This window comes from Punica granatum, chromosome 3 (assembly GCF_007655135.1).
Source record: "Punica granatum isolate Tunisia-2019 chromosome 3, ASM765513v2, whole genome shotgun sequence".
NCBI classification, from domain to species: domain Eukaryota; kingdom Viridiplantae; phylum Streptophyta; class Magnoliopsida; order Myrtales; family Lythraceae; genus Punica; species Punica granatum.
This window is the reverse complement of record NC_045129.1, coordinates 3,848,456-3,861,747: the sequence shown is the minus strand read 5'-3', so window position 1 is coordinate 3,861,747 and position 13,292 is coordinate 3,848,456. Positions and strand designations below refer to the sequence as shown.

The 13,292-nt window shown below is 41.1% G+C and overlaps 4 protein-coding genes across 4 annotated transcripts; 1 reads left to right on the top strand and 3 right to left on the bottom strand.

Moving 5' to 3' along the window:
* Window positions 1-470: 470 nt before the first annotated feature.
* LOC116201337 (pentatricopeptide repeat-containing protein At4g21065-like) lies at window positions 471-3,086 on the bottom strand. Its single transcript, XM_031532548.1, has one exon. It carries the CDS (start codon window positions 2,763-2,765, stop codon window positions 864-866), a length of 1,902 nt encoding a protein of 633 aa, XP_031388408.1. The 5' UTR covers window positions 2,766-3,086; the 3' UTR covers window positions 471-863.
* A 584-nt stretch (window positions 3,087-3,670) lies between these two features.
* On the bottom strand, window positions 3,671-5,599 carry LOC116201338 (protein CURVATURE THYLAKOID 1C, chloroplastic). The gene is made up of 6 exons (XM_031532549.1): window positions 5,314-5,599; window positions 4,656-4,750; window positions 4,405-4,491; window positions 4,147-4,209; window positions 3,984-4,021; window positions 3,671-3,863 (listed from the first exon to the last, which is right to left on the bottom strand). Exons 1-6 carry the CDS (start codon window positions 5,432-5,434, stop codon window positions 3,809-3,811), a joined length of 459 nt encoding a protein of 152 aa, XP_031388409.1. The 5' UTR covers window positions 5,435-5,599; the 3' UTR covers window positions 3,671-3,808.
* Window positions 5,600-7,420: 1,821 nt separating this feature from the next.
* On the top strand, window positions 7,421-8,578 carry LOC116200701 (photosystem I reaction center subunit VI, chloroplastic). The gene is made up of 3 exons (XM_031531554.1): window positions 7,421-7,627; window positions 7,970-8,096; window positions 8,262-8,578. Exons 1-3 carry the CDS (start codon window positions 7,500-7,502, stop codon window positions 8,439-8,441), a joined length of 435 nt encoding a protein of 144 aa, XP_031387414.1. The 5' UTR covers window positions 7,421-7,499; the 3' UTR covers window positions 8,442-8,578.
* Window positions 8,579-8,777: 199 nt separating this feature from the next.
* Window positions 8,778-12,533, bottom strand: LOC116199503 (rop guanine nucleotide exchange factor 12-like). The gene is made up of 7 exons (XM_031529873.1): window positions 11,775-12,533; window positions 11,343-11,459; window positions 11,104-11,255; window positions 10,934-11,008; window positions 10,482-10,751; window positions 10,001-10,321; window positions 8,778-9,843 (listed from the first exon to the last, which is right to left on the bottom strand). The coding sequence occupies exons 1-7, from the start codon at window positions 12,088-12,090 to the stop codon at window positions 9,412-9,414; spliced, it is 1,683 nt and encodes a 560-aa protein (XP_031385733.1). The 5' UTR covers window positions 12,091-12,533; the 3' UTR covers window positions 8,778-9,411.
* Window positions 12,534-13,292: the final 759 nt, after the last annotated feature.

Below are 13,292 nucleotides of genomic sequence, written 5' to 3'. Positions count from 1 at the left end.
CTTAGGGATGTCCACCAATATCCAAGTACAGATTTTAGTAAAACTAACACCAAAAGTCCAATTAACCTGCCACATCCAAAAGAATATTAGGTGTTATTATATTGTGGTTGTTGAAGGAAAATAATCATGGGACGCTTCCACGGATTGAATGGAACTTTATGATAACTATCTATCCCATGTACAGACTACGCGCGGAACATGACTTTTTTCTTTTTAATTAAATGCTTCTTCGGGATCGAAATGTCTGAAGAGGCTCTGGGATGGGAGAAGAGGCCATTTACCAGGGGGTCGCCAATGGTTCAATGGTCCTAGGACTGTTGGAACTAGGAGTTTTAGCATGGGTTGCCTCCAATCCAATGCTTCGAGGCAACGGTCCGATACCGGGACAGTAAAATTTTCATAATGTCGGATTACATAATGCCTTTCCAAGTAATGATTCTTCTGGTTTTCGCTTTCCTAATAGGGATAGATAATGGAAGAAGAACCATTTCCATTGAACAATTCTTATGGTTTCAGTTCAGAAAACGTTTGGACAAGTAATTCCTGTACGATAAATACTCTGCATCCACTGATAAAAGCAAGTACAGACGACAGGTTATGATAACCGAAAACTTGTTTCATCACCTTCTGTCCGAGAGAAATGAATCGAGCCATCTGATGTCGTTTCTTCGAGTACAATTTTCGTTCTTGAATCAGAAAAATGTCAGCTCTGCCTCTCGCATTTTCCATGCCAAATCACTACCAGTTCCACTTCCCCTCTCAAAAGATGAGCAATTCATGATACCCTAACAGATATTAACAGTCACCAGTCACCACGTAAGTATAGCAAGCTATTCCCATGGGCTCTTTCCTGCCTGTTCAGCTCACCAGTAATCCCGACATGAACAGATTCCATCCCTGAAATGATGGTATCGATTAACATCCCTAACAGTGATCTCCCTCTCCGTGACCTTCGAGATAAACTTGATCGCCATGTGGCAATCCTCACACACTCGGATGTTCTTCGTTATCAGAAGCCTCGTCCCATGCGGCGTACTGATAAGCCCAAAAGCAATCGCAAGCCTCTCACTGTGGCTACAGACCATGTGATCCTTCTCATCGTCTTCCACATCGTGGAAAACAGGTTCAGTGTTTGGGACATAACCTGCTTCCTTAATCAGTCCCTCCACCCTCTTCAGTTCCGCATGTATTTCCTCGTACACGGGATGTGAAGTATCCCCCGTTGAAAACGAGTGGACTTTGTTCTTCACTTCGATCCAACTAAATGCGACACTCTTTTTAATCCCCTGGTTGGTCATCAAACTTCTAACTTTCGCTACACGGTCCCACTGCCCTGCCTGGGCATATATGTTAGATAAGATCACGTAATTTCCTGCATCATGAGGCTCGAGTTCGATCAGCTTCTCTAATGCTAGCTCAGCAAGCTGAACATTTCCACGGATCTTGCAAGAGTTGAGAAGGGCACCCCAGACACCTGAATCTGGAGGGACCTGCATACGCATTATCAGGTCATGGGCCTCATCTAATCGGCCCCAGTGGCCCAGGAGATCGACCATGCAAGTATAGTGCTGGACGGTGGGCTGCATCCCATAAAATTCCGTCATTAGTTCGAAATATCTCCATCCTTCATCGAGCAAACCCCCGTGACTACAAGCTGACAGAACCCCAACGAAAGTGATGTGGTCAGGAAGCAAATTATTATCTTGTCTCATTTCTTCGAACAAACCTAAAGCATCAGAAGCGAACCCGTGCATCGCGTAGCCGGTGATCATTGCATTCCACGAAATCAAACGTTTAATCCTAAGCCCCTCGAACAATCTCCTCGCGAGATGAACAGAGCCGCACTTTGCATACATATCCACTAGAGCTGTTGCCACTCTGTCGTTCGAACCAAAACCAAGCCTCCAGCCCAATCCATGAAGTTCCCTACCATGGGGAAGGCCCGCCATGTCCGCACAGGCTGATATTACTGTCACCAGAGTTCCCTCGGAGGGTCTTACACCTGATAGTGCCATCTCGCGGCACAGGGAGATCGCCTCCGCTGCACAGCCATTGTGGGAATAGGCTGCAAGCATGGAGTTCCACAGCACTACATCTCTCTTCTTGATCTTATCAAATACGCCACGGGCATTTTCTACCATTCCGCACTTGGCATACATGTCAACAAGAGCAGACCCCACAAACGGATCCTTCTCCCACCCTGTTCGAATGGCAATATCATGAATGTCTCTTCCCGGCTTAACCGCTGAGAGGGCCGAGCAAGCTTTGAGCACAAACGGGAGCGTAAAGTTATCAGGAACGAGCCCGTGATCTATCATCTCATAAAAAAGTGATATCGCGACCTCATGAGGACCATTCCACGCATAAGCCCGAATCAAGACATTCCAGAGGAAAATGTTCTTCTTGGGAATTCTATCGAACAGGAGGCGGGCATGATTCAATGAACCGCAGCCACAGTAAAGATTGACCAATTTGGTGGATAGATGGGGATCAAACCCAACACCCATCAAGTAAAGCCGGGCATGGATCTGCCTTCCCGGGTTCAACGCCTTCCCGGCGATGCAAGAACTCAAGAGAGAGGCATAACGAGCGAAGGGGTTATCTGTTTTCGGGTATGATATGACTTCAGAGGTGGGAGAAGGGAATGACCCACCTTCAGATTGGAGTTGCGCTGCTGATTGCGAGGCAAAGGAAGCGGCTTGGATTAAAGAAGCTGAATCTATGGAGGTTCGGTTTATCTTGGATACTCTCTTGTAAGGGACCATCTCATTTGCAGTGAAGAACAGGGAAATGAATTGCACCGACAGCAACCGACAACCGTTATAACGGCCGGTGGCGGGAAATTCTCTTCATGAAAGTGGCCTTAATCCCTTCCTAGTTCCTATGACGAACAGCCACGGGCAATGAATTGCAAAACCTAGTATTCAAATGTTACCTCCTCGCCATGTGACAGGTGACACCACGCCGGAAATGACCCGCGCATTGTATGGAGGGTCGATTGATACCATCTGCGGTATAGATTTAATGACGCTTTTACGCTTTTTTAAGTTATGATCCTCTTGATTGATTCAGAATTTCGATTTGGTAATTGCATGTCCACTTGTAGCATGCAAGTGTCGTATCGAGATTAATAGTTTCATGAATGGCCACCGCCGATACAGTTAGCAACAACTTTACCCCGAAAGTTAAAAGATAAATGTTGCTTGGAATTAGAAAACATGCTCGTCGAGTTTGATCTTTAGTGTTAATCAACCAACTGAGCTTGCACTTTAATCCCATTTGATAGGGCTCATGCTCAGGGAATGAACATGAATGTGCCTGTTAGTGATTGCTAAAGTTTGGTCTTTCTTATCAAGAAGCTAAAACGGGCATTACCATGACCGATCACTAAACATGATAAGAAGCTTTACTTTATTTAGTAACAAAGTCTAAATTAATTTAAGATAACTTTATTTTTCCTTCAATTCAATAACATAATCATTACTTTTTTTTAAATCTTTTTCTTCAAATTCTCTCTTATATTTTTTCTTATATATTATTACAATTAATTTTTTACTACTAATTCTCTCAACTATTTAACATTTTCCTTAATTTCAATACTTTACGGTTATTATTTTTATCTTATTTTTCAAATTCTCTCGCACATTTTTCCCAACTACTTTTGTCTTCATCTACGCAAATCAAACTAAATCATTATAAATCAAACTCAACACCATTACCAAACACTATGTTAATCTCATACAATAGACGACGCTAATTGAAATAACAGTTCAAAAACTCCGAATCTCCGTCAAGCAGGTTGTTAACCTCACTGGTCCAAGACATTTGAGATAGACTTGTTGATGATTTGGAAGAGCTCTTCCCTGAAAAGTGTCAAATCCAGCAAAATTGTTTTCTATTGATTCGAGAATGAAGAAGGAAAGACATAAACCTACTTTAATTTACAAGAAAACAGGAGAAGACTGGGCAGGAGATGGACTTACCGAGTGGGTTTGAACAAGAGGTAGCGATATGTAAACCACTGAGAAAATGGAGAGGTTTCGAGTTACTACACAGTTGAGAAAATGGACTAGAGCGCGAAATGGAGAGTTTTTCTCATGCAAACTAATAAGGAGGATCAACTGTTTCAATGCATTCAACACTTACTGCAGAAAAGAGTATTCCTATAAATTCCAGTGTGCTCGGGATAAGGGGCAGCTTGTCGATGGCCTATAAATTTATTGAACATTGAGATAGATCATGGTAAATGAGGAAATAATCGTTGACTTGATATTATTCACCACACAAAACTTTTAAGTTCTAGAACTTGGTATTACTTGATTCATTATCGATATCAAAATCAAAATCTCCTTGGAGTCATCAATTATATCAGATAATTGAAAAGGAGGGGAAATGTGAAATCACCGTGATCAGGTTTAATGATGCCCAAAGAGCTACAACACCGGCGAACCCCAGTCCGATAAGACCCAGTCGATCCTCAGGTTTATCCCACTGTTAACAAATTTAAACAAGACTAGAAAAATTAATGATCATATAGGGTGCAGAGAAGCATGCCACAGATATAAACTACCAGGTAATTGCAATTTAAAAAAAAAAAAAGTAAAGAAACAAGAGATTTGCAGGAATTTGCGTAGAGAAAGAAATGGGTCACTGACAACATTCTGTACAGATTTAACAATGCTCAGGGAGGTTGAAGATTCAGAGCCTTCTCCCATGGCCTTCACAACAACAGCAACACGGTTCGGTCTATCTGCAATACAGGAGGGCAATCGCCAGCGGAAGTGGTTAGATCAAACCGGCAATGCAATTTTTACATGTAACTGCTCATCCTAAAAAAATACACACGCCCACAAAAGAATTGACAGATTTAAGTAGCCAAATTCGCATAGTAGTCCACATAGTAATCTGCTTCTTTTCCTGAAAAATCAGACTTCGGACTTCGATCGGGCATCCCATCTAGCATAACAAATAAAAGTACTGTTTTTAGCTGAAATGTGCATGCAGAGCCCCAATTTCATTTTCTCTTCAACAAATACTATCATGGAATGATGATGTTGCATAATACTTCTTCATATATTGAGGAAAAGCTCAGCATAAAGATTGATCCACCCATATCACTTATCAAAGAACTAAACTTCTGATTCAGAAACAAAGGTTGAGACTACATCTATGCATAATTCAAGGCCTCAACTTTACATGAACATCCTCATACACCCAAGCTATCAATCACATAATTGATCACAAAATTGGAAATTTTAATGGCTGATTACTCATATTCAGCGTGCTGGGTATTGGGTAATCGATGAAAATCACCTTGAACTTGAAGGCCAGAAACTGTAGGAAATGCGGCAGCTCCAGTCCTTCCGTGAAGGGTCTGTGTCTGTGCTCTGCTAACAAGAAGAACCACGGGGAAGTTTCCAAAGATTGAAGCCATTTATGATTCCCCAACGAGAAAATAAGGCAATAGCTCAAACAAAAGTTGGAAACTTGAGAAAGGGATTCCTCCGTTGAAGTTTGCAGGTTTCCAGACACAGAGAAAGGAGACCTTCTGAGCACCACAGGAAAGTGTGTTTGTGGGAGGAGCACTGGGCCAGCCTTAAAGGGTCCAAATGAAAGCTTAAATTTGAACTGGGGATGTTATGATTTTTTTTTTAAAATTTAGGGGGTATTTGAAGGGCCAAAGAAATTGAGGGATGTTTAGTTTATAGCCTGGATTTAGATATCGCCCCCAATCTTGTTGGATTTTACTGTTTCTACTGTATTTTCATTTTGGCAAGATGAAGGATTCTAAAAAAATTTTGACGTGAATTTTGTGCAGTTTAGAATGACGAGAAGATTGTCTCTTTAATCACACGTGAACTTTCAAAATTTCTCTAGGATGTACCAATGTCCCGGGCTCAACCTTCAGTCGTCTGCTGCGACTTACCCAGTTATTATCCTAAGGATCAGTGGACTTACAAATGTCGCATGAATTTTACAGGCCTTTTTTAACTTTACGAACTTTATTACTATTCTGGATATAGTACCAATGTTCAAACAGCTGAATAGAATAGAAGCAAAGCATCAAATGAATCAGGCCAATATTCAATATCCAGAAAAGTAATGCTCCTGGTTCGGCTTACGGCGAATTTACAGCAAAACACCCCTTTGTTGTGCGACAATTTCTTACTTGACATTATAACTCCGACTTAATTGCCATACCGAGGTACTAAATTTAGGCTATGTGAAATTAAGTATATGGAATTCCAAGCCATAGACCCGTTTCTTTAGACGATGTTACTATTTTTCAAGTCTATGAAAAGCTCGGAATAACGGCCACCAACTCAAAACTGACACAAATTAAGATATGGGTTGCACTCATGGTTGTTAGAATCGCAATTCGAATCGTAGAATCTTACGATTCTACGATTCAAGGGGTGGTTACCGATTCCGATTCTATAACATGAATCAGAAAGGTAGAATCGTAACTGAATCGCGATTCGAATCACAGAATCGCAGAATCAGACCGATTTTACGATTCTAGTTTCAACCCAAAGTCATATGCCCCCTCCCTCTCCCCCCTCATCTCTCTCATTGTGCAACAGTATTGCTCATCGGTTCTCTTATTTTATGAAAAGTTTAAAACTTGTCTTCTGACTGTAAGTGATAGGGATTTGGAAAGTTTATAGAACTGTTTCGAATTGAGTTACGGCCAATTCCTGATTGTCGTATGGTTTGAGATGATTTAGGCTGAAATTTTTTCGACTTTTTTAGATGCAAAGATGATTCCAAGAAGGAATAGACCAAGAAGAAGTTAGGGAGAAAAAATAACTTCGCCTATAAGATTCGTGACCACGGTACTATATCAATTTTCATTTGAGGTTTATCACCGAAAAAAAAAATTTCATTTGAGGTTGTTATAGTGGGAGCGCGCTCTTGTGAAGACTAAGCACCATTTGATTTTGACGAACGAAATAGAAAGCAACAAGATTTATCATTTGATGTTTACTTCTACTATTTATGACATGAGATTTGGTGCGTGTGTATATATATATGTTTTTTTTTAATTATAAGTAGAATCTTACGATTCACGATTCGATTCTACGATTTACGATTTCACGACCCTCGACCGATTCTGACAACCTTGGTTGCACTCTTTCTTGGGATATAGGGTATGTATGTCGAGCAATATGAGCATTGGTCCGACAGGGCAGACGGCAGTTATTTCAGTTTATCTGACTGGCAGGATAATTTATTTGTAAAATTAGGAGAGGACTATAATCTATGGGACACAGAATATCTTAAACAGGATAGGCTTATCTAGCTGAAAGTACACGTGTCACCACTCAAGTGGCACTCCAAATCTTTCTCAGCAAAACCCACTTCGCCACGTGTCACTCCGACATCCATGTAAAACCATCAAAATGCCCCTAAGCATATATGCATGCCAGCTGATACACGGCCAGGGACTTCGTTGATTGCTTTGTTGGGAGCCCCGGAGAGATCAGAAGTAGCTGGCAATGGCTTCTCTAGCAACCTTGGCTGCCGTGCAACCCGCAGCCGTGAAGGGCCTCGCCGGGAGCTCCATCGCCGGGACTAAGCTCCACGTGAAGCCCGCGCGCCAGAGCCTCAGACCCAAGAGCATCAGGTAAAGTTCTTTTAGCAGTAGGAATTACTTTCGTTGGTAAATATTTCATAATTAGCATAGACTTTAGCATTAGCATTCGTAGATTGTTCGATGTGCAATCGAAAGATGCCTTCTGTTTCTATTGTATCGCTTAAGTAGATGAATTCTGTCGTGACCCGTTTGCGTTAGGACTACATGGGATAAGGAACAGGGAATCCGTGAGGTTGAAGTACTCACTGCATCCGATAAAAATGCTTCCTCCATCTCTTTTGTTGGTTAAACTCGATTTAAAAATGCATCATACGAAGAACCGGGTAAGATCGATATCGGCTGTTTAACATGATGTTTATCATATCGAAACAGGTCTGGCGCCACGGTGGCGAAGTATGGGGACAAGAGTGTCTACTTCGACTTGGAGGATTTGGGCAACACAACTGGTCAGTGGGACTTGTACGGCTCAGATGCTCCTTCCCCCTATAACTCTCTTCAGGTCTCGTAATTTTCGGAACTTTCTACTTGATGATACTATTGGAACCCGAGAATGTGCCGTTTCTCGGCATAGGCAATTTTTCTTTTTTGAAGTGTTGTTTTTAACGTCTTATTAGTTTAAAGTGAATGCTACACGGAGCTGACGAGATTGTTTGATGAATTACAGAGCAAGTTCTTCGAGACATTTGCTGCCCCATTCACAAAGAGAGGCCTTCTGCTCAAGTTCTTAATCTTGGGAGGCGGCTCCACCCTCGCCTACTTCAGCGCCACCGCCTCCGGCGACATCCTCCCTATCAAGAAGGGTCCCCAACTCCCGCCGAAGCTGGGTCCACGTGGCAAGATCTAAGTGGCTGCTCCACTCAGGCTTTCTCTGTATTTTCCTTGTGTTTTGGAATGTTGTAATTAAGTACATGTCTGAAAATCGAAAACTTTCGGGTATTCATGGTGGTTCTTGTTTTCGATACGGAAATTCTGATTGACCTTCGATTCAGGTCTCTTCTTATGATCGATTGCACATACAGGTCTCGAATTTCTCTACTCTCTGCTGCATTCTTTCGTGCGCATGCAGTAGAATTGCTCGTTGATGGTAGAGTTTGGACCTTTCATGATCAAATCATTTTAAGCAAAAAACCAAGTACGATGATCTGTCAAGATCGTTTGACTCATTAATAACCAATACGACATTTACTACACTTATCCTATGGGGCCTCGAATTTTAAGTCTCCCTAAGTTTCTTGTTCTAATGCCTTGGTTAGTTGAAATACTTGTTTTTCATCTGATCTAGAAGTTTACTTTTTGAGAAAACGTTGTTGACAGTGGTTTGATACACATTAGAGCTAGACATATGTACAATGTGGAATATGCATGTCGCGTAAGTCCTTGAGTACATAGTATCCCATCCTTCTCATTTAGGAATCAAGGACAGCAAGGAGCCCGAAGATCGAATCAACAAAAATCAGAGGATACCCTGTCTTGGCCGAACTTCAGATAAATATGTCAGGACTTCCCTTCATTGCCTTCTTGCTGGTTCATACCTTCTGTCACATTCTCTTTCTGTCGCGTACAATGTGGAATATGCATGTCGCGTAAGTCCTTGAGTACATAGTATCCCATCCTTCTCATTTAGGAATCAAGGACAGCAAAGAGCCCGAAGATCGAATCAACAAAAATCAGAGGATACCATGTTTTGACCGAACTTCAGATAAATATGTCAGGAATTCCCTTCATTGCCTCATTGCTGGTTCATTCCTTCTGTCACATTCTCTCTTTCTGTCAGTTGTTTTATTTCCTAAGCAGTTTTCGCCTCCTTTACTTCACTAATGCCGGGATGTCGGGCTTCTTGGCCCGCTTAAGTCAATCTTCTCCAAGTACGAGGGCCTGTTGTTCATCGCAATAGGCAGGAGCTTGCAGTTCGAGTCAGCCCTGAGCAACTCGTCTCCCATAAAAAAGTCCTTATGCTTCTCATCAGTGTCTTCCTTATCCGTCGTATTCCACCCCATGAAGTCCAATAGGGTCATGGAAGCCGGGGCCTCAGCGGTCTTCAACTTCTCCACCTCATCCTTAAAGTTCGGGAGTTTCTCCATTCCCATTGAAGGGGTAGTCAACAGCGGGTTCCTCTTTAGTGGTGCTTGCGATGGATTCTTTGCCACAACATCTGCATAGAGAACGTCCTCGATTCTGGACAAGACTGTGAAGGCCAAGCTCTCTATTACTCTCGAGTAGCTCTCTAGGATTGCCTGTCCGACATCCTGCTCAAATTGGAGGACGGGAAAAGGATTACTTGACAAAGAAAGTCGATGGTGATACATTATTTATTAGCTTGTATTCCAGTAATTGGTCTTATGTGTAGTCATATACGATTTCTCTGTACAGAAAACTGGAGATGAGTTTGTAGAAGTTTCATACCCCATTGTATTGAATTTTGCTGATGTCCAATGCCGATTGTGGAATTCCCGGGAATCGTTGCTTGAGGATGATTAACACTGTCTCAGCTCTCTCCTCGAAGAGTTCCCTCTTCTCCAGGCTCACGGCAGACCCCCAGTGGGACTTGCTGTCCTTAGTGGTCATCTTTCGCTTCCAGATCACAATGGAGGCTTCAATCCTGTTCTTAAGATCGAGGATTTTGTGCTCGGAAGTTAGGTCCATCGTCGAGAGGAAAGCGTCTGGATCGAAGTATTCAACTGTAATGCCTTTGTAGATCGAGTCTCCCAGGCTTGCTCTCCCGTTCTGCCAATTAAAACCATTCAGGTGTCACCTAAGAAGTTCGAACTGGCTATGCTAGTTTGAACATACACCAACATAGTCCAGTAATGTTTTATTCAATTTAGTTTGGTCCAGACTTTCAGAGAATTTTTCTTTAGCAGTTTGTTCTTTATATTGTTCATACCTTAGGCAGAGACTCGATGTAATTTTCGGGGATCTCCATCTCCGAGAGGACTTGAGCGTTGATGGCCATGGCTGCCTTGAGCACCTGATTGACGGAATCCTTCTGAAACTGCAGCCACCTCCGAGTCATTTCTGACAGGCCATTTGGAGGAACTTTACAAGTCGGAAGCCACCATTTGTCGTCCTTCCTCTTATCATCTCCTTTGTCCGAGTCCTCTTCTTTCTTAACATAGTAGAATTCAGTTTGGTCCTTGAAGTTTTCCAAGCAATCCTAATAATAAGATCGATCACACATATCCATTTTAGAACTATGAAATAAACATGACATGGTTCACCAATATGTGCCTATTGTCGAATGAGCTTCAAAAACTAACGATTTCAATTCTTCATTATACCATATCAGTATAAGAGATTAAAAGTAAAATAAAATGAAAGTATACATTTAGGACTTACAATAAGCATGGCATCCAACTTGCGCAAGGCAGGGATATTCATCTGAAGATCGGTTCGCTGCTTCGTCATCATAATCTATTGATAAAATCACGAAAAAGTTCAAACCGGCTTAGTTTCATATTGCAACAATATTATTCTTTCTCGATAAACAAAGAGAGAGATTTTAGTACCTCCATATTCACTCCGTTAGTTTTCTGCTGAGAAGGAACGAATTCAACAATGTGATCTGTCACACATAAGAGCCAATCGATCTCTTTCTTCCACTTCGCTTTCCTGTCCGCTGACATGGGCTCGAGTCGTTTTTGTTCTCCGAACACTGAAGCTGCAATTCATGATGACATTAATACCATCCAAATGTGAAACAGAACGCTTCAAAAGTCCTGAATTTTCCATGAAGAGGTTTCCGTACCAGCAAGGTTTGTGATAGCATTCGACAATGCCAAAGCCGAAGAAACTCCTTTTCCTCCACCTGACATGTCCTCTCCGAGAAGCAGTTTCGCAAATTTTTCCTTCATCAGCTCCAAATCTTAAATAAAAACCGATACCAAGAAACTATAAGTAAATCGTAGTTTATAATTTTAACTCCGCATGTCTGAACCAAGGATGATCGGCATTGTCATCACAGAAATACTAGCAGCCAGGACCAATTTCGAGTCCATTTTTCAATTGGGCGAATTTTTCAAAAGAAGGTTATCTAAAACGTATATTCTTATATTGGAAAGAAAGATTGTGCTTAATTAATTCAAGCGCATCATCAGATAACAATTGATGCGTATTTAGAAAACTTTTCTCCAAGCATTTTCGCATTGTATAATCATCTCTGGCAAATATATTTACTTGCCTGAAGGCTGCTTTGGTTTCGGGTCTTCGCGGGGTATGGGCGGCTTCAGCCCATTGTCATTGCCTCGATGATTATGAATGGACCAACCCATCTGCTGTTTCTCAGAAGACCCCGCATTGCTCATGGGATGACCAGCGTAGCTTCTAGGCCCGGCATACTCATCCGGGCCGGACTCACCGCCCCTGAAGGCGAGCTGATCCACGCTCATGCTCTTCATGTGGTGTGCCATGGTGGTGCCGCCCTGCTGCGTTCCCTGCTGGAAATGGTACAACCTCGACTTGTAATTCTCCTGCTCTTGCTCGAGCCCGTAAGTCATGTCAAGAGGACTCCAATGATGATGGATCGATCAACTCGGGAGAGAATTCGGGCTCTCGACAGAATCCGAGAGCGCGCACGAAGGGAAATAAGAGATCAAATACAGAGCAATATAGCTTTTTGTGGCTTTTGGGAGTTGACAAAAATGTGAGGGGGATGGCTTGAAGGGTTTTATATAAAAACGGTTGGTTTGGGCTTTTCTGTTTAGTTGGCAGCTTATTTGGTTTTTCCTTGACTTTTGCTTTTTCCTTTTTAGTGATGTTTGCTGTTAGGAATGCCGAATGTGGGGTGCATGTTTCATTTAGTGAGGTGGCCTTTTAGGTTATTTTGGTTTCTTAAGGTTGTTTTTCTTTTGCCTTTTTTTTATATTTTTTTTACCCAAAAATTGTTATGAGGTTTTTTTTTCCCATTAAATTAAGGATGTTTGTCCACGGTTGAGTTTAATTATAGGCAAAATCTGACAAAGAAACCATCATGATTATAAAAAAAAAATGTTAAATTCTCGTGAAAAATAGGATTTTTATTTTCAAATCTTGTTTCGCAAAGATATTTTAAATAATTAATAAATTGATCTTTTTCCTTTATGATTTATTTTCTTTATGGCACATTTTCAACAAATCCCATTGACAAGTTGGTTTTCTTTTTGAAGATAGATATTGAAGAAATAGGAAGTAATATGAATATCATGTACTATGTATAGAATTCATTAGATTGTTTATATAGTCATCCTTAATACAGAAAAACACCTAAAACAATAATTTTTGTTGACAAAAACCTAAAATTAAATTACTGATGATGTTGCGTCTTGAAAAGTGTATCTTCTAGAAAACAACCTTTACTTAATAGTGTTATTTGGAAACTCAAAAGAATAGTGAATACAAATATATGATATTATTAGGATCACAATGTTTTCAATTAATATTTAGAACTAATTATTAAATTCTAGTAGAAATCACGTGCATCTTTATAGATCGCAATGGCCTTTTAGGGGGGAAAATAAAAAAGAGGATGTCTTATAAGTTTGTCCTACCTTGCGAACTGCTATACGCTTTGTTGATTCGAACAAGAATTGGTTTGCATCAATTACATACACTAATGTATGTTTGCAAATTTTGTTGCTGTGCGACTCTGATTTTGAGATTATTTTTGTTCTCAAAATTAACAAGATATAATGTACAAAATGTACTTATCAATTACATGGAA

Bases quoted from the DNA above. Each gene is read 5' to 3' on its own strand.
- LOC116201338 (XM_031532549.1), bottom strand. From the start codon at position 5,434: ATGGCTTCAATCTTTGGAAACTTCCCCGTGGTTCTTCTTGTTAGCAGA. The intron at 4,751-5,313 runs GTGATTTTCATC...CCTGTATTGCAG, and splicing joins TTCTGGCCTTCAAGTTCAAG to ATAGACCGAACCGTGTTGCT. The intron at 4,492-4,655 runs GTCAGTGACCCA...ATTTGTTAACAG, and splicing joins TTAAATCTGTACAGAATGTT to TGGGATAAACCTGAGGATCG.
- LOC116199503 (XM_031529873.1), bottom strand. From the start codon at position 12,090: ATGACTTACGGGCTCGAGCAAGAGCAGGAGAATTACAAGTCGAGGTTG. The intron at 11,256-11,342 runs GTACGGAAACCT...CATGAATTGCAG, and splicing joins TGCTATCACAAACCTTGCTG to CTTCAGTGTTCGGAGAACAA. The intron at 10,322-10,481 runs GTATGAACAATA...TTTAATTGGCAG, and splicing joins ACATCGAGTCTCTGCCTAAG to AACGGGAGAGCAAGCCTGGG.
- LOC116201337 (XM_031532548.1), bottom strand. From the start codon at position 2,765: ATGGTCCCTTACAAGAGAGTATCCAAGATAAACCGAACCTCCATAGAT.
- LOC116200701 (XM_031531554.1), top strand. From the start codon at position 7,500: ATGGCTTCTCTAGCAACCTTGGCTGCCGTGCAACCCGCAGCCGTGAAG. The intron at 7,628-7,969 runs GTAAAGTTCTTT...ATATCGAAACAG, and splicing joins CTCAGACCCAAGAGCATCAG to GTCTGGCGCCACGGTGGCGA. The intron at 8,097-8,261 runs GTCTCGTAATTT...GATGAATTACAG, and splicing joins CCCCCTATAACTCTCTTCAG to AGCAAGTTCTTCGAGACATT.